The sequence below is a fragment of the Cyprinodon variegatus genome, unplaced genomic scaffold (assembly GCF_000732505.1).
Source record: "Cyprinodon variegatus isolate N-32 unplaced genomic scaffold, C_variegatus-1.0 Scaffold244, whole genome shotgun sequence".
NCBI lineage: Eukaryota > Metazoa > Chordata > Actinopteri > Cyprinodontiformes > Cyprinodontidae > Cyprinodon > Cyprinodon variegatus.
In genome coordinates this window covers 90,221-113,488 of record NW_015150697.1, presented here as the reverse complement: position 1 = coordinate 113,488, position 23,268 = coordinate 90,221, and the positions used below count along the sequence as shown (strand labels likewise).

Genomic DNA, 23,268 nt, shown 5'->3' with positions numbered 1-23,268 from the left:
GATGAAACAAAAGTAAGACCTTCTGTTAAAAAACTTTCTCTTGACTTATTTTTCCTGAAGTAACTAAATCATATTAAACAAGGCTCCAAAAATATGCAGTAAACAGTACTGTAAAAAAAAAAGGAAAAAAAAAAAACTTTTCTGTTTTTAAATCAAAATGTTTCAAATGAAACAGATTTAAAGCAAAAAGCTACCCAAACTTAGAGGATTATAAGGTATTTGGTCCCTTCTGAAATCTGTTCACTGTCATTAACCACAATATTTTAACAATATGTAAAACATTGCAGGCTCAGTTGCCTCGGTTCGGATTAGTGTTCATAACTCCGTATTAAAAATGACATCAATAACAGGCACTAACCAAAAATAAACAAAGACATTAAAATATCTTAAAGTAACTGTAGTCTGATGAGACAAATGGAAGATTTGGTTGACAATATATACGAAGTAAAACTAGTAGCATTAATGACAAATAGCAGAAAACCTCTTTTCAGCCTTCTTCTAGCAAGTTTGATCTGATCTTGAAGAATCTGCACCCAGTCTCGAGGTCCAGGCAGCTTCTCTATTCTGTGTTCAGTGCAGTACTTCTCTGTAAACACTTAACATAAATTTACAAAATATAAAGGTTGATATAAATGTAATAAACCCCCAAAACTCTGTTCCTTGGCCTGTATTTGTCCCTCACCTTTAATAGCACCAACAATGTTCTGATCCAAACCCTTTCTGTTGTCGTTGAGCCCTCGCTTCCTTTTGCCATTTGGCAGAGAGTTTGCCAAAGTAGCATCGTCAAAAAAGGCACATACCTGAAAACAAAGCACAGCCCTTGAGCAATTAGTTTATTCACTTAAATTTTTTTTATAGAAATGCCACAGATCATATTTTATAATCGTGGTTATTTATGCTTAGTGATGGACACCAATGCAATAAGATTTTCTTGTATCAGTAAGGCTTATTATAATAGATTTTTATGTATTGGTTGTTTCTTTGCATTTAAGTAAATATGTCTTAAACTCCAGAATATCGCCCCACATAATGCGGACTACTGGTCAACCGATATAAGCTGTTTAAGCCTACATGAGAGGCAGTCCTCCAAAAAATGAAATTACGTACCAGTCCTTTTATAGTTTGACACCTTTACAGGTAAAAATAAATGTCTTTAACAACTGTGGAGTGATATAAATGCCATATTTATACTGATAGCATGCCAAGAAAGAATTGCAATTACTTACCTTTTCCTTAATCATGACTAACTACCACAAATTCATTTGTATGATTACTTTTACTACATTTTTTTTTTTAAACAGAACTCTTTTTGTGTACTTAACAGTACATGTAACCCCATTTTTGCTTAGTATTTTAATAGTATTTTAGATATACTCTAGCATATATAGATTTTAAATAAAGTGCAAAATATGGTATAAAGACCAAGAGATGAAGAAATTAATCGTATATCTAAGGTGCAGAAGCTAGAAACAATGTCTAAGGTCATCCTCATTCATTTAATTGTAAATCTTAAGCTTGGGAATGGATACATACCAGTTTGCGAAACAGCAGGCTGCCAGAGCGTGTATAGTTAATCAAAATGGAGTCTAGCTGGGCCTTTGGGATGAAAACATCATAATCTTCGGCAAGACGAACCTCAGACTGTGAGGAAGTCAACAGCAAAATGTCAACAAATTTAATCTAGCCATGACATAAATGTTGTGGATGCATTGTAATAGAAAACATGAGGATGTTATCACAGCACTTAATGCATCAACAAGATGCCTAATGGCTTTCTGTAAAAGCATACATTTCTACTCATCTATCTTCTAAACTGCTATAGAAATTGGGTCTTAATAGGTCGAAAGGCATCAAAATCATAAACAAACTTAGGCCCTTGCCTCCAATGCTTGATGTTCTCTTAGTTGATTCAGAAGATAAATTTTTTTGACACAGTCTGCTTCTTGATCATGCTGAGGTAGTAGTTCAGGAACATCCCCGGAAATTGTACATGACTCTAGTTTCTCATATTCTTCTTTCTTTGCAGCTTTTGTAGATTTGTCTTTCTGGTGAGAAGCCCCCAGACAAGAAAGAGCCTTTCTTCTAGTGCTGCAGACACTTAGTGGAGCCACCTTTCTCTTCTGGGCTTTGCGGCATGAAGCTGAACCCAGGCTGATGTAAGATTGAAATGATTTAGCTTGCTCCCGTCTTGCAGAAGTTCCTAAAACAATAACAACATGTTATGTTTGCCTTTTGTTTCTGTCCTATTCATATAACAAGTCCATGTCCTGACCTTTCTGCATTATCCTCCTCATTGCTCGCAACTCATGCAGTATTGCCTGTAAGGTGCCCTTACAGTTACACATGCAGCAGGGGATCTCTGGTACAGCAGGATGAAGCCCATCTGCTGGAAAGTAAGAAGTGCTAACGTTTGTTATTTTTTTTCTCTTTAATATGCATAATTCAGCACAGTTAATTTCCGTATATGGGCTGCTCAGTTGAGTGGTGGGTATCACTGCTGCTATGCAGCAAGAAGGTTCTGGGTTTAATTCCCAGTTTGGGGTCTTTCTGCAGGTAGTTTGCATGTTCTCCCTGAGCATGCCTGGGTTTTCTCCAGGTACTCCGACTTCCTCCCACAGTCCAAAAACATGAATGTTAGGTTCGTTGGCTTTTCTAAATTCTCCTTAAGTGTGAGTGTGTGTGTGAATGGTTGTTTGTCCTGTTTTTCTCTGTGTTGTCATGCATGGACTGGCAACCTGTCCAGGGTGTAACCCGCCTCTCAATGGATGGATGGATGGATGGATGGATGGATGGATGGATGGATGGATGGATGGATGGATGGATGGATGGATGGATGGATGGATGGATGGANATGGATGGATGGATGGATGGATGGATGGATGGATGGATGGATGGATGGATGGATGGATGGATGGATGGATGGATGGATGGATGGATGCATGGATGGATGGATAGTTTTTATATATCTATAACTGCAAACATTTAAAAATGTTCTGCTTCTGTTTGGCCTTTTATGAAGTAGCATGGCTTTATTAAAACACCATACCTTTTTAGCTTTTATAAAGATTTAGGTTTAAAGGTTTAAAATGCAAAAACAGATTTGGGATTTTTTTTGCAATAATTGAACACAAAGAAGTTCCTAACAGCAGAATTTTTAAGGTGTATTAACACTCCACTTTCTAATGCCGCCCTGGACAGCTGACCAATCAAATATCCCAACGTCATAGATCCTAAAAATTATGAAAAATGACAAGCTAATAAAAAGTGTGGCATGTGTTTGTATTCACTTATGCTAATCCACCCTCAAAAATGAAATACAATGAATTAAGTTACCTTCAGAAGTCACCTAAATACTAAATACTGTCTACCTGGCAGCAGTTTTGTGTTGTAATATTACCAACTTTTCTGTGAAGACCTAGTTTGTTATTAGACATTGGTAAAGAGGTTGCAACAAGAACTACCCAGGGATAAAGTTGTAATGAAGAAGAAAAGCAGGGTTGGGTTAAAAAAAAACAAACAAAGAAAAAAAAAGAAAATCTCAAAATTTAGACATCTTACGGAGCATTGACCGATCCCTCACCTGAAAATGGAAAGAAAATATAACAAAGGAAAAATTACCAAGACATCTGCATGTACCTAAACCAATAGATCAGGAAAGGTGAGCATTGTTCAGAGACACAACCAAAAACCCTTGATAGCTCTAGACTACTTCAGAGACCCACAGTTTCAGAGGGAAAAATCTGTGAAACAGACTGTCCTCTCCACAATTCTGGCCTTTATGAGGGATAGCAAAAAGGAAGACTTTTAAAAAGAAAAGCCATTAAAAATGTGAGAAACGTCAAGGCTCAGAGTGCGTCATGGGCTGCGCAAAGCATTTTAGGATTTGCTGTCACAGAGGTCTGCTGTGGCCATAGGCTGTGGCGACTATTAATAAAGATGGCGCAGATACAGTGTGGGGAGGCGGAGTCACGTGACCAACGGGGAGCAAAAAGTAGTACTCACTGTCGGAACGGTCGGTTAACTGAGTTCAGTGTAAAGTCCACTAGATAGTCCCCGCTCTATATACTGATTGACTGATCTAGGGGTTAGAGCGGACGTTCGGACACAGCCATTATCTTGGCGCTGAAGAATGGCCTGAAATACTCATTCCATTCACCTGCCTAGCTCCGCCCAGTTCTCATTACAGTTCATCTGATCCACCTGCTTCAGCCTCTATTTAACCAGCCTTTAACCAGTAATCAGGGCAAGATTATTTTCGAGCCTTTGGTAAGAGTTCTCCAGCATACATGAGTTTTCTGATTGCCTGATCCTGGCCCATTCCGCCTCAGGAATGCTGAGCCTGCCTGTTCCTGTTCTGATCTGTTTGCCTGACCTGTCTTCTGATTCCTGCCGGATTTCTGCCTGTCTGTGATCCGAACCCGGAACTATTTTTCAACACCGAATTTGGCTTTGCCGATTATCCTGCCTTTCTTGGTCTGCTTGGCTATGATCCCCTGCCTGTCCTTCAAACTCCGGGACTTCAATGGCTGGGACTCTCTGGGCAGCGCCAGCCACATCTTGTTGGAAGCAGACTGGCTGGAGCCAACCTCATCCTCTGTGCACAGACTCAACTGTAAGACCAGGTTAAACTCACATGTTCATTATCATCCTCCACCAGATTGTCATGGTCACTAACCTGTGTTCTCTTCCTGCAGAGGTTCCTGCCTTAGACGTCCACAATGTTCACTGCAGATACATTGCTAATAAATGTTTTGAGAAATCTAGTCCTACTGTTCTGGTCGTGACAGAGCGGCTGAACACCAATCCGTGCAATACTTTTCAGCATTGCACTTATAGCAAAATTCTGAAAATCAGCTAAAATATTTTCTTTTCATTCCAAAATGTGCGTTTTTTTATTACACAAAGTACCGATAAGACATATCAAAGTTTGTTATGTGAATAAATCTGAAACAATTAAGGAGGCATGAAAACTTCATATGTTCAGGAATTTCCTCCTCTTGAATTTCCCTGACATCTTACCTTTTGTTGCAACAGGTTTTATTAAATCCTTTGCTGTGTTTTCATTTGTGAGCCCTCTGGAGCAGGTACTCTGTTGGCCACAGCCTGGACCATTTGCTAGTGAGGTTGATGTGGATGATGGTGGAGGCTCTGTGCCCCCTACTGAGTTCCAGCTTTGGCTCTGTCTACCATCCGACACAAACGATAAAATTGAAGGTGTGTGTCTACAGGTCACTTTGCCATCTTTTGTTGAGCCGTTATGTTCTGCCTCTGAGCGCAGAGGGAAGCTTCCAGTCTTATCACCAAGGAGCCTCATCATTCCAGTGATCTGTTTCTTGATTCCCATGCTCTCGTCCCCCATCCAAACTACATAAAGAGAATAGAGGGCTAGGTATAAGTAATGATATCTTAAATGAAGCGGTTACAAATTATATAGTTGGTCTTCTCATCTCTTGTATCGTGTTATATTTTTATTCTTTCTATCAGATCAAAATATTCAGCTAAAAGTCTGTTGTCCTTTTTTTGTCGTAATTAAGAAATATCTCATTGTTGTCCGAGATCAAATGCAATGTTGGATCAGTCGGTGCTCTAATACAAATAATTCTCAAAAGCAGGAATTTAAAGTAGATTCTAAAGCCTAAAAAAAGCACAGGCTTAAATGAAATGAAGAAATGGCAATTTAGGAAAAATATTTCTGATCTTTCACCATTTGATGGGTGAATCTATACTAAAAGAAAAAGTGAAGCTGCCATTTTTATTTGAAATGATTGTGATTATTAAATCCTAAAATGATCTATGGCTAGGACAAAAATCAAGTTATAGTGAGACAAAATAAAGACTCATTGTGACAATATTAGTTAATTTTCCACAAAAATAGTCAGACTTTTTTTTTTTTTTTACATAATTAAATATTGATTAAAAAACCTCTCAAAAATATTTTTTTTCATACCCAAAAAGGATGCATGGAGTCAAATTTTTTATTTCTAAGGCTTTTCAGGAACTATATGTTAAAGAATCCTTGACACAAACCTTGGGTTACAGCAGCAGAATACTTACTTTGGCCATTCACATCTCTGGAGCTGGAATTAATCACGTATGAAGAGTCCAAATCTAGACATAAAAAAAAAAAAAAAGCTAGATAATGAAGAAAATGTAGGGAAAATTATGGTATCATAATTTAAAGGATGAATCTCTGCAGGTAAACAGAGCAGCAACCGCCACCTGTGGGTTGCATAGAGTAGCTCTTCATTCACATGTTCTAGAGTCTATTTATTCACCCAAAAAAGTCAACAAATAAAGCTGTTTTCATCAGAATACCCGTGCGGAACAGGTGTTTACATTATCCACATTCTAAAGGAAAAATCCTTTAAATCCGGATGCATATGGAGCGTTGTTTTTCTTCCGCTTTTATGTGTTGCTTTTGATTTACACTATAATATTTAACGGATTGCATATTAAAATAGATGGAGGGACGCTGCATTGTCGTGGCCATCCTTTTCTGTCTGCGGATGGTCTCTGCTGGAACCAGACAAACAGCCAGACACACAGCAGCCTACCTTCATCCGTCACCAGTTTGAAGCTCTGAGACTTTCTTCTCCTCTTCCTTTCCCCAAACTCCATCTTCCAATAAAATGATCCAGAAAGTCGAGTAGCGGAGAAAGATCCTCGGCAGAACAGCAGAGACCAGCCTATAGGAGGCACTCAGCGCAAAATCACTCAATCTGCTTTATTAATCAACAATCCTCCCTCCTGTAAGGTTTTAAATCCTGATATTGGATGATTCTCGCCGTTTTAGATTTAAATTAACCCCAAAAAAAGCTCTTGGTGAAAGTGATCTCCTTGCTCTTTTCCTTTCGCCATGTGAAAACCTTAATGACTTTAATATTAACAATTCGTGACATATCCCTTTGCGCCACCTGATGGTATGATTCATTCATTCATTTGATCCAGGTCTCTACACCGCATTAACTCAGAATTACCGGTAAAATAATAATACAAACGCGTGTTATATGTTTAATCTTCACTTAATATCAGTTTCAAAACTGCTTTTTAAAGTCTTATCATTTCCAATCCAATAAAAAAATAAAATAAAAAAATGAATCTAATAAAAATCAGCCCCTACAGAAGTGTCTGTCATTGTATTCCTTTTTTTACCTTTCCAACATAGAACCAAGATTTTAAAACTGTCTCTCTAAAAAGTTTTATTTTCACATATTAACGTTTAATTATATAACACAGTTTAATTTATAATGTTTCAAATGTTTAAACACAGTAAAAAACTACTTCAAAATATATTAACCTACTTAAAAAAACAAGTTAAAAGCATAAATCTTTAAATATTAAAATAAACAACTATACCGGTACTCAAAAAAACAAACAAAAAAAAACCCTAACAGTATTTGCTTCATACTAAAATTGTTTGTAAAACCTATTGCTTTCTAGTCTGTTGTAAAAATACAATTATCAGGGTCAATGTCTGGCCTCTAAGTTTGGAACTGCCTCTATACACTTTAAAGTTTTTTCAGGCCCACAGGTTGTCCAGGGATAACCCTGATATAAGGGAAAAATCATGCAAAGGTCAATAGACTTAAACCAACGAAAACCACACTGGAGGACTGATCCCTCCATACATGAGTCACACTCACTGTGCACCACCGCCACAATCTTGTATGCACCTTTCTGCGGCCAGACTAGCATTATATACCCAGATGTAGACCCTATAAGTGATAAATGCTGTTTTTTCCTAGCTAATTTTGGACATCTGTTTTTTTTTTTAGATCATCTCTGATCTCTTTTATAATCCAATCAGATCATAATGGAATTACTTAGATCCAAACTCAAGGTGCTAGCCTTTTAGTCTTTTCATCCGTACTGACTGGAGGCTTAGTGTTGCTTTGGTGAAAAGATTTGTCCTCCCCGTCAGTCATACAGGATTAGGGATATAATGTTATGTGTGGATTTGGAAAGAATTCAAGGGTCAGAGAAAACATTTTACAGAGCAGAGTCCCTTATTGGCCATAACAGAGTCCTCTAAGTACTGCCACCCTCCATTTTTCAAAAAATATTACTTTTTTTTAATGAACTGGTTTACCAGTTATTTGTAACATGTTTTCCTGATTTCCATTTATTTTTTATTTCTACGTTTTTGTTTTTGTTCTATTGGTGGTTGATGTACTGTTTTCGTTGTTTTTTCTTTCTTCGTGTCCACTTGTTGTCTGTATTTGTCAAGGTTTTAGTATACATGGTTAAAATAAGACAAAGATTTCTGTCCAATGCTACCCTTCTCTTTTTTCTCTAAAATAAATCATATAAAACCTTTAGAGGTGCGATCTGTGTTAAACTTCTAGCATCTATGGGAGGCCCCTGATGGTTTTGGGGCTCTAAGCAGTGGCTGCGTTTGGTTCTGCCTTGGGCAGGACATTATGTTTAGGCTTCCGCTGCAAGGTGAACGTCCACAATGGTCTCAAAGGTTTTACAACCATACAGGCTTTCTGCCAGACTACCTTCCATTAAACTACATGAATTTTTACTTCCAATAGTATGTTGAAGCTTTAGTAGTGTGAAATTTTAGAAAAGGCTTGAACAAAGAATATTACACAAAAAGGGAACAGCAGTGAACACCAACATTTTGAAGACAAACTGACCCATGTATTGTTTGCTAATGGGTTATATAAATTTTAAACAGCAGTGGAGTGTTTTTACTCACATGAGAGATTGTAGGTACAGTTTTATTCGAATGTTGTTGTTTTTTTTTTTGCCTGATAATGGACAGATTTCAGATATCAGTGTCAGATTGGGTCATCACTATATTAACTTTATCCACATTTTTTTAGAAGTATCACCAGCAGGCTAGTGCTATCACCATTTTTCAGACATTGTAAAGTTTACAATGTAAACGGTGAGGTGTTGTGTCAGGTTTCTGCAGGACATAGAAGGGAGTGTGGAAAGTTTTGGTCTATTTTGAATAGAGTAGCTGTCTTTGGCCATATCTACCATGATCATCTTGTGACTTTTTCATTAAAGATAAATTAATCAGATATGAACGTTTCTGAGAAAAGCTTTGTGTCATTTTGTGTCAAGCTACTTTTCCTAATAAATTACTTTAAAAACTAAAGGTTTTAGTTGAATGGACAATAATGTGAAAACTTTCGTAGAGTTTGATCTGCTTTTCCAAACCTCAAGAACATTGAATTTTATTGCAACTTTTATTTTGAAATATTCACATAAACTTGCCAAGCTGACTCTTATTTCGAAGATTCAGGGCCAGTTTAGCTTCCGGTTCAGCCATTTGAGGGCACGAGCGTAGCTCTCCGCTACATAAAACGTTAATAAACCTTATCTTTATGAAATGGATATTTTAAAAGCTGAAATAGCAAGGAAGAGGAAACTTCTCGAAGAGAAACAGCTTGTTGACGTGAGTATTTCTAAATTTTGCAATCTTCTCTGCTTAGGTCACGGTTACATGTAGCTTAGCATTGTTAGCATTGTTAAAGCAGTTTCTTTCTAGAAACATCCTTTAAGAAAACAACAACAATCTAATATAAAGGAACGCTCCTTATAAACAACTGGTTTAAAAAATCCCCCTAATTATGTATTTCAACAAAAAAAAAACTGTCGCAGAGTTTGAACTTGTAGCAAAATATGCTTGCCGTTGTTTTTGCAACTTTTAAAGCTTTATTTTAACCACATCCGGGGATGAGACGTTTAGCTCAATATTTAGGTTTTATTTTTATCTTTATTCTTTGTACTTGCTACTCTGCCACATTTACCAATAATGTTTTACTTAAAATAAATATTGCCGTTTAAATATTTGAAATAACTTCACAATTTTGTACGGCCTAACTGAGAGCAATTGTTGACCCAGATGAAAACAAAATGTATTTGGAGTGATTTTCCAATGAAATGTGCCAGGTGAATTAGGAAAAGTCTAAAAACATATTTTAAACGGGATTCAAATGTTATATCAGTCTTTACACTATGTTGCATATGTTGCCTGTTACAAAAGCAGCAAAAACATGCAATAATCGAAATTACATTTGAAGAGAATTTTTAAGAGAAATCTAATCTAAACCGGATTAAGAGCATAGGCGTTTAGTTAATCATGCAGCAGATACACTAATAGTAATCTCTGATACTGCATTCAGATTTTAAAGAAAGAGCAACAACAATAACACAGCGATCAGGAAGGAATTCTCATCACCAAACTCTTGCCTTGGTTACTATTATAAGTGCACCAGTGTTGATTTGTTTCCCCTTTCTGTTATCTCTTACTTTTGCTGTGATTTGTGCATTGCATAGTCCATATTAATATCAATTTATTGTATTATGTGGTGCTCAGCTGGAGATTTCACAAACCAACCTTCCATTGAACATGAGACAGTCTTACCATGTTGGGGAATGTTCATTACTAAATATGCTGTGTCCTTTGAAAGTAACAATTGTCATTTTTCAGGAATCCACAAAATGCTTCAAAAGGGCTGATCTTGCACGCAAGGAAAAAGAAGAATACTTTAAAAGGTGTGGATATAAGGTAAATAACATGAGCATTTTTCTTACTCTGTTATTTTAAGCATGCTTAAACAGCTTAATAATTTAACGTTGTCAATTTTGTCTCTAGCATTGCTGTAAAGTTTCATTTTACTTAAATCCTGGTCCAGGACCTTATGTTCTAGTCTACATGAGTGTCTTTGTTTACTATGTTGTTTTTCCACAACCTGCCTCTACTGCCTACACCTGTAGGTTCAGACAGAGACTCCTAAGAGCCAGGTATGGGATTACTCAGTGAAAGTAGCAAACAGGATGCATGATGAAAAGATCTGTGTCCCTGAGGCTTCTACTTCCTTGGCATCTTCTCTGGTTACTATGGATAATAAAAACTGGGAGTTCTATTGACTAGAATAGTAATCCAAGAAATGCAGTTACTCAAATTTTAAAATCAACCTTTATTCAGCTAGTTGAAGTCCTAAAGTTTTTTGTTCAAAGGGAAGTAGATAAGGAAAGAAGAGATAAAGCTTAAAAGGGACACAGCATGATTTTGTTTTTTTCTTAGTGTGGCATATACATTTAAAAATAACCACTTTATTTGATCTGGCTGTGCTTTTTTTTTATAATGCAGAATATTTCTGAAATGAGATGGAAATTTTAGACCAACTACAAGTGGCCTGTGATTTTTTTTTTTGTCCTTATTACTTTGGCAATCCCTTCAAATATATTTTCCCAAAGTAAAAAAAACCAAACAAATCTCTTCGCCTTTCTACTTAATGTAATGTATTATGTTTAGTAAATTTTTATTTTTTGAAAACATTCCTATTACCATTTTATAGTTGGTCCTTTAGCCTGCAGCTACAACCACAATCTTAAAGGCTGAGATGCATGCGTACATTAATGCATGATTTGTTTTTTTTTTCCAAGTTTTCTTTTTTGCACTGAATATGCTTTATCCTCAGTTTGGCTTTTGAGTGTGCAAAGAATGTTGAAATCTGACATTGTGAAATACTTTGTTCAACTAGTTGATAAACAGTGCCGTGCAAAAGCTTTCATAGCCGATGAACTACCTTGCATTTTAGATACAAATGGCAATGTGCTTATCTCGGATATTATACAGGTTCCAGGTGATGCATAATTGTAAAGGCACGGCAAATAAGAAGTATGGTTTTCAATTAATTGACAAGACTTGCAGCACACACTTTTAGTAGTACGTCTATATGAGCTCTGTAAAACTAAAAGCTGAATTTCTGCCCAACTCATCCCCACAAAATATGTTCAAGATATGTCATTTTGGATAGATAGATCTTCACGTTTCACCATGGGCTTTCAGTTTAATATACAGAACCTGAGTGGCTCGATCTCATACACCAATATTCTCAGATCAAAACTATTCAACTGTACCTCTAGCTGTGTGCTTAGGGTATTTCCCCCCCATCCCAGCCCCTCATCTTTTGCCACTTCTAACAAGTTTTTGCAAGGTTTTCCTTGCATTTACCTCCTTCTGTTCACCATATCTGATCAGCGCCTTCAACAGCATGAGTAAAGAAAAATAGCCCTAAAGCATGATGCTGCCACCACCCCTTTGCATCCCTATAGAATGGCACACTTGATGCCCAGTGTTCGCCCACACATGATATTATTTGAAAGTTAACGGGCAAGATGGGGTTGAAAGAGAGGGCGAAGACCTTTGGCAAAGGTCAACAGACTGAGACTCAAACTCGTGACAGCTGTGACGAGGACTGAGGCCTCCATACATGGGTTGTGGTCTTTACCCCTGCATCACCACCATTCCCCACACACAATGTTTTCATATAGGACAAAGAGTAAAATGTAAATCTCATCCAACCAGTTTCCCTTCTTCCATATCTCTGCTCTGTCCCTTATGTTGAAAACTACAGACCCGATGTCTTAAGGATTTTTTCAGCAGTTGCTTTCTTCATGCCACTCTTCTATTAAGTCAGCTAAGGGAAGTGCATGGCCAGCTGTTGTTGTGTCAATATATTTCTTGGCCTGAGCCATTGATCTGTTCGTCTCTCCTACCTTATGCCTCCTGACTGCTCTTCTGATCTGTGCTTTCTTTGCCCGGCTGGAAGAATATTCGTAGCACTTGATTTTATTCCTGCGTATTAAAGTAAAAAGCACAAAAGAAAACCCAAACAAATACCACACGTTTCATAATGTTTTGTTTAGGTTCAGAGCTTTATAAACCGCTTGTAATTTTCCTCTGTCTTGCCACTGTGTTGATGTGTCACAGAAAATCTCACTTAATACATTTACGTTTGCAAATGTATTGTCACTATTATGAAAAGGTTTTAGGTAGTTTTGCATGGCACTGTATTCTACATCTATTGCTGTATGGAGTTCAGATGTACATGTGAACTTGACTTCATTTTAGGTAGGGGTGTCCCGATACAACTTTTTCATTTTCGATATGATACTAATATTGCGGTTTGCGATTTGGCCGATACCAATATTGACCCGATACAATATCAGCACGAATCCCAACAGCCTTTTTTACTTAATTTACACTGTAGAATGTTAGAAAAGGCTCGCTCAATTATTATTTCTAAAACAAAGGAAAAAAGGTACCGGTACAAAAAAAATCACCATGTAAAACTAACCAATTGAAAAAAATAACACTTTTTGCACATAGATATTTTATTTTAATTTGCATTTTTTGCAAGGAAATAACATTTCCATGTGATGAAGTTTTTATATTTTACAAATTTTTTTTCCCCCATATTCATTATTTCTCTTTTCATCCATGCTGTCCTGAAGATTGTTAAAACGGAGGAGAATGAACCGTCCACTTCAGCTAACCCGGTGTTGGAGCTTGAATTAACCGAGGAGAAGCTGCCGATGACTCTTTCGCGACAAGAGGTCAGTCAGCCAGTGTATGCTCCTATTTACCACCTTTCAAGTCCTTTTCCTTTTCTGTTGCAGTGTAAATTTTGTTCTTGGCACTATTTGTGCAGGTAATTCGACGGCTTCGAGAGCGAGGGGAACCAATCAGATTGTTTGGAGAATCAGATTATGATGCCTTCCAGAGACTCAGAAAAATTGAGATTTTGACCCCAGAAGTAAACAAGGTAAAAAAAAAAAGAAAAAAAAAGAAAAAAAAAAAAATCAAGGAACCTGTATTGCTGCTAAGTCCTAGAAAGCTCAAAAACAAAACCACTTTAAGGCTTTATTTTGGGTTTGGTCAGCACCTTAATATGTTTTTAATGGCTCCAGGGTTTAAGGAATGACCTGAAAGCAGCCATGGATAAGATCGACCAGCAATATCTGAACGAAATTGTTGGAGGAACAGAGTCGGGGGAACCAGACACGCAGCACGATCTGAAAGTTCACGAAGAAAACACCACCATAGAAGAGCTTGAGGTAAAAACTCAGTAGAATGTTAAAAAGGGGGGAAATACCCAAAAACATTCTAGTAGTAAAATTAGATTTTATCAAATATTTCAGTATTCATAGTTGATTAATCATAAACCATTTATTATAGCATTTTCTAATGTATTTTCTCTTTTTTCCAAATTCCTGTCTAGGCTCTTGGAAACACCTTGGGCACTGGGGATGATAGTGGAGATCAGGATGTCATTGCCAAATTTTTAAAGGTAAGACTAAAGAAACTGCCCGATTTGTCTAGAGGGAGCTGATTAATAATATAGTTTCACTTTTTTTATTCACTAATATCAATGTATTTTTCATCCACTTTCTTTATAAATATTGTGTTGGACTGTTGGGTTTTAAAGCCAAACTGCCCCATTGTCATATTGTTTTTTTCTTTTTGTTAGCTGACAAAATGCAGCTGTGTTTCTCTGCTGCTGTATAGCTGCCCCCTCTGCCACAGTAACAACCTCAGACTGGGTCAATTTACAAAATGGGGAGATAAAATCGGTCCCTCCAAGTATGAAACAAAGGAATGAAACAGAGGGCAGTTGGCAAAGATGCCAAAAAGTAAAAGATTGATAGACAACCATCCTTTCATACTTATTTTACACTGTAGAAAAGATTGGTAGAGCAGAGAAAGTTGTGCAGGCTGTAGTCAGTGTTTAAAAGTAAATTTTTTGCATGGTAATCTGCGTAAATCATACATCTGCTTCATTTATTGACATTAATATCAGGTTATACAAGCTAACCTAACTTATTTTCTTTTCTGACTGTGACATTGTGCCAGACAGCAGAGCTGGAGGAACAAGCAGCACAGCACTCACACTCTGCTGGAATACCTTTTGGAATTTATATGTTATATATTATACACTGTAATTTACTGCACCTCAATTCCAGTCAACTAGACACGGAAGTACTGTTTAACTTTTGTGTAGAGAGGAAAATGCAATTTCATACTTTGTCATTTAGTTAGTGGGTTTTATCATATGAATCAGATTCCAAATGAAATGAGGGGAAAAATTGATAAATCATGTTTAAAATCATTAATAAGTCTGGCAGATTTAGATTAAAGTCTGTATGGTTCAATCTGTTAGGAACTAAAGCAAGAGGAAGAAAGTATGAAATGGGTTTGGCCCTCCCTGCAGAAGGTGTGCCACAAATTAAGAGGGGGAAAAATTCCCTCGAGAAACCTGTCTTATAAAACCGGTGAAGCGGGTCAGAGATATTTTGAGTTGGTGTTTAATCATGTTGGTCCTGCACCATCCTTTGCATATAATCCCATCGCCAGTGTTACAGGTAGCAGGGTGGTCATGTCTTTAATTCACTGTAAGCCACACTTTAAAACGCTGCATCAAAAACAGATGGTTGCTCACTGCAGATTCTTTTTCGCCGATATTAAGCAGCTTTTTTCCGGTTGGCGGACTGAGAATGTATCGATTCCAGAAGAATTGAAAGGTCAGAACCAGTTCCAATCGATTTTCAGTTCTTGGTGCCGAATCTTATTGACAACTGATATCCCGCTGCTGCCGGTGTCCAGGCTGCCTCCTGAAGGTTATAGTCACATTAACCTTCTTTTATTAGCATATTAATTTAACTTAATTTTTCATTAAAGCCAAAAAAGAATGAACAACCACACATTAATCATCACTGCAGATGATTAATATGCAAACTATACCTGACTCACTACGGTAGTTTGCATATTAAGGGAGATATCAACATCTCCTCCCAACATTGAAAAAGAAAATAAACAATTTACTTTTTGCGCTACACCAGTAAAAAAATCCTAGTGATAACCCCTGTATGTAATGCATGCTTCCCACACTGTTTTTGGATTTATGTTTAGGCAGAGCACATATTTGTATTCATCATAACATCTGCATTTTTTTCAGCTCTAAGTTGGACCATATTTTTAAAAGATTAGATAAAAAATACGTAAATAAGTATGCTACAACAATTTTTATGACTGATCCATGCTTATTCCTCATTAGAGCAGAATGGGTTTTTTTGGCAACTCATTGCATAGCAATGGCCCATCCCTAGCTATAGTTATGGATAGGGGATGTCCTATCCAGTAATATATCCATTCATCCATTTTCTCCTGCTTAGACCTTGTTAGGGGTCGTGGTGCGGCCGGTGCCCGTAGAGGCGGTACCTGGACAGGTCACCAGTCTGTCGCAGTGCAGCACAGAGACACACATCCATACACACACACACACACACACACACTCACAGCTAAGAAAAATGTAGAGAAGCCAACAGTCATGTGTTTGTACTGTGGGAGGAAGATAGAGTACCCGGAGAGAACCCACTCGTACACAGGGAGAACATGCAAACAGGAATAATACCTAGAACCTTCTTGATGCAAGGGAACAGTGCTACCCACTGTACCAATGTGCACCCCAGTAAAATATATCAAGGATATAACCTAGAAATCTATTCTAACTCGTTTAAAAGGAAGTAATTTACACCATGCCTCACAGGAGACCATATTAAATGGGCAGGTGTTTAATTAAAGCTTTCAGTGAAACAAGTTTTACCTAGTTTTGGATGAGTTACAAACTCCATAGTTGTAATTTGAACTTTATGTTGAAAATTGTTTTTTTAGTTTTAAAACCTAATAGTTATCACTGACCTGATTGAACCTATGAACCAGTAGTAATCCATTTGTTTAGAGTTGTTTATTAGCAGATTCCTAAAACCATATTTCATCTTGGTGTTATAGTTTCTTCTGGGTGTTTGGGCCAAAGACCTGAACAGCAGAGAGGACCACGTGAAGCGCAGCGTTCAGGGGAAGGTTGCCAGTGCAACACATTCGCAGACTGAGTCTTACCTGGAGCCTCTCTTTAAAAAGCTCAGGAAGAAGGTGATTCTTTTTAAGAATAAATGTTCAAAACTGATTTGTATTTGAGCTAAAATGACACATGAAATATTTTTTTATGTTTTGTATTTCTTTCAGAATTTACCACCTGACATAAAAGAGTCCATCACAGATATAATTAAATTCATGCTGGAGAGAGAGTATGTTAAGGTACTATCAGTTCACTCTGCTTTTGACTAATGCCTATCCATCAGTGCATATTTTAACAACCAGTTTTCATTCCAGGCAAACGACGCCTACCTACAGATGGCTATTGGTAATGCTCCCTGGCCTATTGGCGTCACTATGGTGGGTATCCATGCCCGTACTGGACGTGAAAAGATCTTCTCCAAACACGTGGCGCATGTGCTCAATGACGAGACGCAGAGAAAATATATTCAGGTGAGTTACCCTGATTGGATGCTGTCCATCAAGTCTTGTAAAAAAAAAAAAAAAAAAAAACATAGAGAAAAAGATCCATGCCTTTTCTTACAATGAGGATTACTGCAGCAGTGTCTTTATAAAGCTCAACAGTTTTTAAAACACTGCAACAGTTCCCAGTTTGTTGACAGATCATCTTAAATTTGTCTCTAAGTGGTTTTTGGCTAAAACTTATTTCTGAGTCTCTTTTCAAGTATAATTTAGATCCCTAATTTGTTCATATACCTGTTTACTCTCTGACCATAGCATAACAGGTCAGCCATCTTTAACTTTCCATGTTCCTTACCTCTAAAACAAGCTTCTGTGCAGAAAATACTGGGTCCTTGAAATCAGGACTGAAATAATTTGTTTTGATTTGTTTTATCAAAGAATCTGTCTGAATTATTTAAAAAGATTTCTCAATCTTTTTCTGTTATAAAATGCTTTTATTTCTATGCTTTGTTTTCTATCCATCTTTCTGTTAATGAGCCAGGATGCACTTTAGATGATGTTGTGCATCAATGATCCTCTGTAAATACACTTGCCTTGTCTATTAATCTCCAAGTCAGGACTTTTCAGAAAATCACAACCAATACCATATTAGATATTTATATTGTTTATCCTAGTTATTGATTCAGTTCTGTTTTTTGTTCAAATTATCAAGATAATGTCTCCTAAGCTGCTGTAAAGCATAAACCAGCATTTAGAAAAAAAAAATTCAAATCAGGTGTCTTTAACAAGCAATGTAGTCTACACTAAAGGAAAACAAAAATAAGAATAAAAGCACAAGAAATAAAAATGCTTAAAGAATTTATTAAGTACCTTGTGGAAAGCAGTTCTTGATGGTGAACATTTCATCACCGAGAACTGCTCAGCTATAGTTTGTGTTTCAATTAAACACATCATAATGTTCCCAGCTGCAAACTTTTCTTTTTGCGTGATGCTGCTAAAGGTTCTCAGTCAAAAAAAAGTAAAGAAAAACAACCACTGGACTTTGTTTCCAAGTTAGAAGACGTTTCATTTCCCATCCAGAAAGATTTCTCAACTTCTGGATTGGGAAGCGAAACGTCTTCTAAATTGGTAAACAAAATCCAGAGGTTTTTTTTTTTTTTCACTTAATGAAACTTTTTTCGTGATGTTTTCTGGTCGGAAGCTCTCTGTGAGAACTCCTTGGAGAACACTGTTTCTTATTCTTTTTAACTCTTTGAAAATAATTCCTGTAAAATTCACCATCCTCTGGCTGCTGTGCTGCAGCCCCCTGGAATTTGCAGAAGTTTACAGATGAAGACTTTACCATTGCTTCAATATATTTTGCAACAGAAAAACTTTCTTGTGTAGTTGTCTTTGTATTTACCACTCATACCACTTACACAGTAGTATGGTAATGACCTAGCTTTTTTTTTATAGGCCATTACTTGGTGTTAACACCCTCTACAGATACCACACAGCAGGAATGCCTACTAAATGCTCACAGATTTCAGTTGGTTTCTTGGCTTTTTATACTTTTTTATGTGTTTAATGCTTGTTACCTGTTTTGTTCCTTAAGTAATTGGGCTATATTTAAAGCTAATATACTTGGCTAATAGGCGTCTTACAGCAGCGTTTCTCTTCAGTAAGTAAGAGAAGAGAATATTGCCTCTTTACAACTGGCAGTATTTGCTAATATATATTCATGAAACATCTGTGGTATATGCTGTAATCCAAATTCATATCTTCTTTTAAGCAGCCAATTGATTTCCAGTCTAGTCCTGTTCCCTTAAATATGATAAAACTTAAAGTACTTCACACTTCATGCACTTTATTTTTGTATTAGGAAGCATAAAATAAAGAGGAAAGAGCTCACACCAGCACAGATCAAACTGATTATTCAACAGTTAAGTCTCAGACGTATGCATGAGCACCCTGGCAAGTTCACCCAGAGGTCAAACTTTCCTTCTGACAGAATTTGAAATGCTCAAATCTACAATTTAAAACCATTAACAATCTTCAAGGGCACTGGTTAACATTAACAGACATCCCTAAACATTAATAATATTAAAACTAAGCTTGTAAACAGATGGCGTAATGTTGACTTTTGTTAAGCTGAATTTTTGCAAAGAAGGACAAAGACGTCTGTGTGTTTTACCTACATGTGACTTACTGGATCCTCATTAAAATATGATATGAACAAAATTATCGGTGAGTAATAGCAAAGCTAAGAGAAAAAAAAACTGCCATGAGCTTCATTAAATTGCTCTACATTAAAAGTTAGAGAAATGACTTAAATCGGAGTTATTTTAAGCCTATAGCTTCATTTTTTTTTCAATGTTTACCTCTGTTTACATGCTGTTTGCCAAATTGAGTGAACCCCCTGTTTGAGCAGAATATGAGGGCTCTGGTATAGGAAAAATACATTTAAATATGTTTGGATAAAAAAGCACTTTAAAGCTCCTCAGTTTAGATCCCTTTATGTATTATCATGGTATGGCTTCATTAATGATACAATGCAATAAACTGTTAAATAGTGCTCCATGCTGTCGACAGAGAGGATGGCTGTAAAGTCATTCACTGCAGAGTTTGCTTGCAAAGATTTTTTTAAATTACTAATTAGATTAATAAACTAAACATGGTAGTATAGTTTTATAACTCTGATACAATTGAAATGCAGTCATGTTCTATGACAGTATTCATTATTAGACAGAAGAAGTATTTGTTTTTGTTTTAAACCATCTTCAGATTTTTTTTTCTGAGAGGCGGCTATATAGATAGTTAAATTAAAATTGAGTTTATTGGCTTGACTTAAAAAAATTTTTTTTAATATAAACATAATGAAGGGTTTTCATGTTTAGAAACCAAACCATTACTCTTTCCTGTTTAAAAGATGAATTGAACTCAAAATAAAAAGCAAGACTGTCTTTCACTCAATATTTATTTTTCCTTTTCTGCAGGGTCTGAAGAGGCTAATGACTATCTGTCAGAAACACTTCCCAACTGATCCATCTAAGTGTGTGGAGTACAACGCTCTTTAACAAGGGACTTTAATACTGGGAGTTTTTTTTCAAACCTGCTCATTTATTATGATGTGACTGAATATCAGTTGATACTGTGTCTCAGAAACTTCAGACATGAATGTCTTATGTATAAAATACACCAGAACATGGCTTGGGTAAGAAAAGGTCAACAGTATATGGAAAAGATGTAAAACACATGGCAGATGTTTGGCTTTTTTACTTTTTCCTTTCTTTCTGGAATATTGTTCAGCTTATGCTTTCAGTGAGTTATTTACAAGCTGTGTTACAAGAACAGTAAAGCTAAGTTGATGTAGTGTAAGTTTTATTACACCTGAAATATGAAAAGTATATTAAACATGTGATAACTGTTATTGGTCAATCTTTATGTACATTTTGAAGAAGTCCAAATTCCTATCAGTATATAGATATACCTTTGTAGGGAGAGTTTGAAAACAGTGTAGTTTCTTTGGCCATTACCTCTTTGTTTATGCACAGCAAAACTTACCTTCCAAAGATACGTTCTGCTCTGGAATTGCATAGATTTTCTTCCTTCTGCAGCTGAGCTGCTGAGTGGAGCTACTTTTAGTTGCCATTGTCCTTTTAATCAATACAACTCCTGTCAATAAAGACACAATAAAGACTCCGGAAGCTGCTGTTCTTCCTAGGAATTCTTAAGTAACACCTAAACCAAATGTAAACATAACTGAAACTTTATTTTTTCTGTAAGAATGACTTCATAAAAAGTCAACAGAACGTAACCTTTTACAATGACTGCTAATAGAAGCCCTTTAGTAATGTTCAAACAACATTGGTTCGACATTCAGCATCTAAAGCTGACCTTATTACTCTGAGTAACCATGGTGATGTGATTTGCTCCTTGTGGTGATAGTATGTTCTTGGCTGCCTCAGACCACGTCATAGCAGTTACAGTCTGTCAGCTCTGGACACGTAACTAGAGGCTCACAGAGGCAGGTTGACAGCTGGCATTGCGAAAAGAAGGAACACCACTTCCTTCTATTCGCCGGTCTAAGCAATTGACATAAATAAACTGCCTTATCTGAGGTCTGTGCGTTCATCCGGGAAGGCTTTCACCCTCCTGTCCTTGAGTTAAAGCAAACTAAATATTTTGGCTTCTTTCCAATCTAATCTGATGTGTCACTGTTATCAATGATGTTTGCCTTGAAATGTCCCATTAAAGTGATGTTCACCTGAATATATAGGCTCTCTTTGTTTTCTTTCACCTCACTGGAAAGTTATACACTTCAGACTAGTCTTACAAACAGTGGTTATACCTTTTTTTTAAATGGATGACAGAAAAACATGAAACAAAAGCACCTTAAAGTGATGCATTCTGATTGAGAAATGTACATTTAATCATAGCTCTTTCAGCCAGAGATTTATTTAGGACTTCTGCATTTTTTCTTTTTTTCTCCAGAGTGGAAAGGTAATACCATGTATATCTACAGTGAAATTTATATAAGAAATGTCTTAATATTCACAGAATATAAAAATGAAACTTAGCTACTCAAATATGTATAACTACATCCCCTCTAATATTTGGTCAAATGTACCTTAGCAAGTTAGTTTACCTTTTTTTTTTTTTGCAGTCATCAAGCAAGCTCTGGTATGATTTTGGATTCACATTTTACATCTCAACTTGAAGGTTTTGCATAAATAATTTAAACCGCTGTTTCCTGGCTTAAAAACAGACCATAAACTTCAAGAAAAGCGAACACCAACCTGCCAAGAAAATGTCTATCCATTCCAAAACCAGGTCCAATGAGGTTGGGATCATCAACCTGATGGATCTGCTTTTAAACCATGTAGCTACTAATGCCTGCAGGAAAGAGAAGAACTACCTTGCTTGTGTTTTTTATGATAATGTATGTTGCCTAAAGGTCTGCATATTATGCTGCTTTTAATGCTCTTAATTTTAATTTCGGCTCTGGGGATTAATAAAGCTTTTTCTAGTTCTGATGTCAGGTTAAAAGGTTTAGAGACTGTCCTTCATAAATCCATCTGCTCTGTGCAATACACCAGCAATTCTAACAACTGGCCTTTATCATGATGCTGGCACATAATATGCCACAGAATTTATGTTGCACTCTTTTCCCGACTGATACCTTTAGTCTGTTTTAACCTATTTGTAGGCTTAAGTTTTGGTTTAATCAGTTAACCATAGTGTTACCATATTTGAAAGCGTGTGTAAATGCTGAAACTAATCTTCCGTATTTAGAGATTTCTGCTTTATGCAACCAGGTTATAGAAGTTTTTTTTTATTAAATTTAATCAGTATTTTCTATTCTATATAAAAAACAGCCTTTAAATTGGATTTTTACTTTTGAAAACTGTACAAGCTCATGGTGGTATTCCAACTGGAAATGTTTGTGTAGCATTAAAACTACACCATCTTTTAATATCTTTATTCAGTGTAATCAAACTTGGTCACATTATTAAAACATGAACAAGAAGCTGCAGAGTTAATTGATCTCTTCATGCCGCTCATCCCGCCTGTGGCTCTCTAAGTGAATATTAACCAGTCAACAGGGAGGATTTGTATTCATCATGTCACAGGGGTTTGAATTTTTTCTTGAGTGGCAAATGACATCAGGTTTATACTGCTTTCCACAACTGCTCATCAGATGTGGGTAAACTGATCCTAACCTGCTCTCCTATTTTTTTAATCAGGCACAATGATAAATGCTGGGTGTTTTCAGAGTTTATATAATGAATTAATATATGATATAAAAAAATCAATAATTATTTTGCAATAATTGTGCATTCCAACAAATATTTTTAATCTAAATTTAACCGCCTTAAGGAATAGGTGAGGTACTTTTCAGCACCGAGGAGCTAAGGGTTCTGCATAGCGATCCGGAGTGACTGTCTGCTGTTCTACAGTGATTCTGCAGCCTTCTCATGAATTGAGCGCAGTGCTCCAACCTCTAGGGCACCTCTGCCTCCATAATGATGTACGTCAACAAATTCAGATCCTTCAGATTCATATAGTTATCTTAATCATAGTGCATAGAGTTACAATGGTGTAAAGATTGGAGCAAAATTGTTAATTATTTTCTGGTTTATCATGTAGTTATGCCCTGCATTATAGAGGTTTGAAAAGATACT

At 36.5% G+C, this 23,268-nt stretch overlaps 2 protein-coding genes across 3 annotated transcripts; one reads left to right on the top strand and one right to left on the bottom strand.

Annotated features, from left to right (window-relative positions):
• Positions 1–302: 302 nt before the first annotated feature.
• bend7 (BEN domain containing 7) lies at positions 303–6,763 on the bottom strand. The gene is made up of 8 exons (XM_015381889.1): positions 6,555–6,763; positions 6,055–6,108; positions 5,020–5,364; positions 2,273–2,386; positions 1,991–2,200; positions 1,534–1,619; positions 683–800; positions 303–595 (listed from the first exon to the last, which is right to left on the bottom strand). The coding sequence occupies exons 1-8, from the start codon at positions 6,616–6,618 to the stop codon at positions 387–389; spliced, it is 1,200 nt and encodes a 399-aa protein (XP_015237375.1). The 5' UTR covers positions 6,619–6,763; the 3' UTR covers positions 303–386.
• A 2,498-nt stretch (positions 6,764–9,261) lies between these two features.
• On the top strand, positions 9,262–20,282 carry prpf18 (pre-mRNA processing factor 18). 2 transcript variants are annotated; one of them, XM_015381923.1, is made up of 11 exons: positions 9,271–9,412; positions 10,451–10,528; positions 10,738–10,764; positions 13,264–13,365; positions 13,461–13,574; positions 13,720–13,866; positions 14,031–14,099; positions 16,598–16,738; positions 16,832–16,903; positions 16,979–17,134; positions 20,080–20,282. In XM_015381923.1, the coding sequence occupies exons 1-11, from the start codon at positions 9,347–9,349 to the stop codon at positions 20,158–20,160; spliced, it is 1,053 nt and encodes a 350-aa protein (XP_015237409.1). In that variant the 5' UTR covers positions 9,271–9,346; the 3' UTR covers positions 20,161–20,282. The 2 variants fall into 2 exon arrangements, with proteins under 2 accessions (XP_015237410.1, XP_015237409.1); XM_015381924.1 differs by lacking the exon at positions 10,738–10,764 and having other exon boundaries at positions 9,262–9,412.
• Positions 20,283–23,268: the final 2,986 nt, after the last annotated feature.

Bases quoted from the DNA above. Each gene is read 5' to 3' on its own strand.
- bend7 (XM_015381889.1), bottom strand. From the start codon at position 6,618: ATGGAGTTTGGGGAAAGGAAGAGGAGAAGAAAGTCTCAGAGCTTCAAA. The intron at 6,109-6,554 runs GTAGGCTGCTGT...TTTTATGTCTAG, and splicing joins CAAACTGGTGACGGATGAAG to ATTTGGACTCTTCATACGTG. The intron at 2,387-5,019 runs GTAAGATGTCAG...CTTACTTTCCAG, and splicing joins AAAACCTGTTGCAACAAAAG to CAGATGGGCTTCATCCTGCT.
- prpf18 (XM_015381923.1), top strand. From the start codon at position 9,347: ATGGATATTTTAAAAGCTGAAATAGCAAGGAAGAGGAAACTTCTCGAA. The intron at 10,529-10,737 runs GTAAATAACATG...CTACACCTGTAG, and splicing joins TTAAAAGGTGTGGATATAAG to GTTCAGACAGAGACTCCTAA. The intron at 16,904-16,978 runs GTACTATCAGTT...TTTTCATTCCAG, and splicing joins TGGAGAGAGAGTATGTTAAG to GCAAACGACGCCTACCTACA.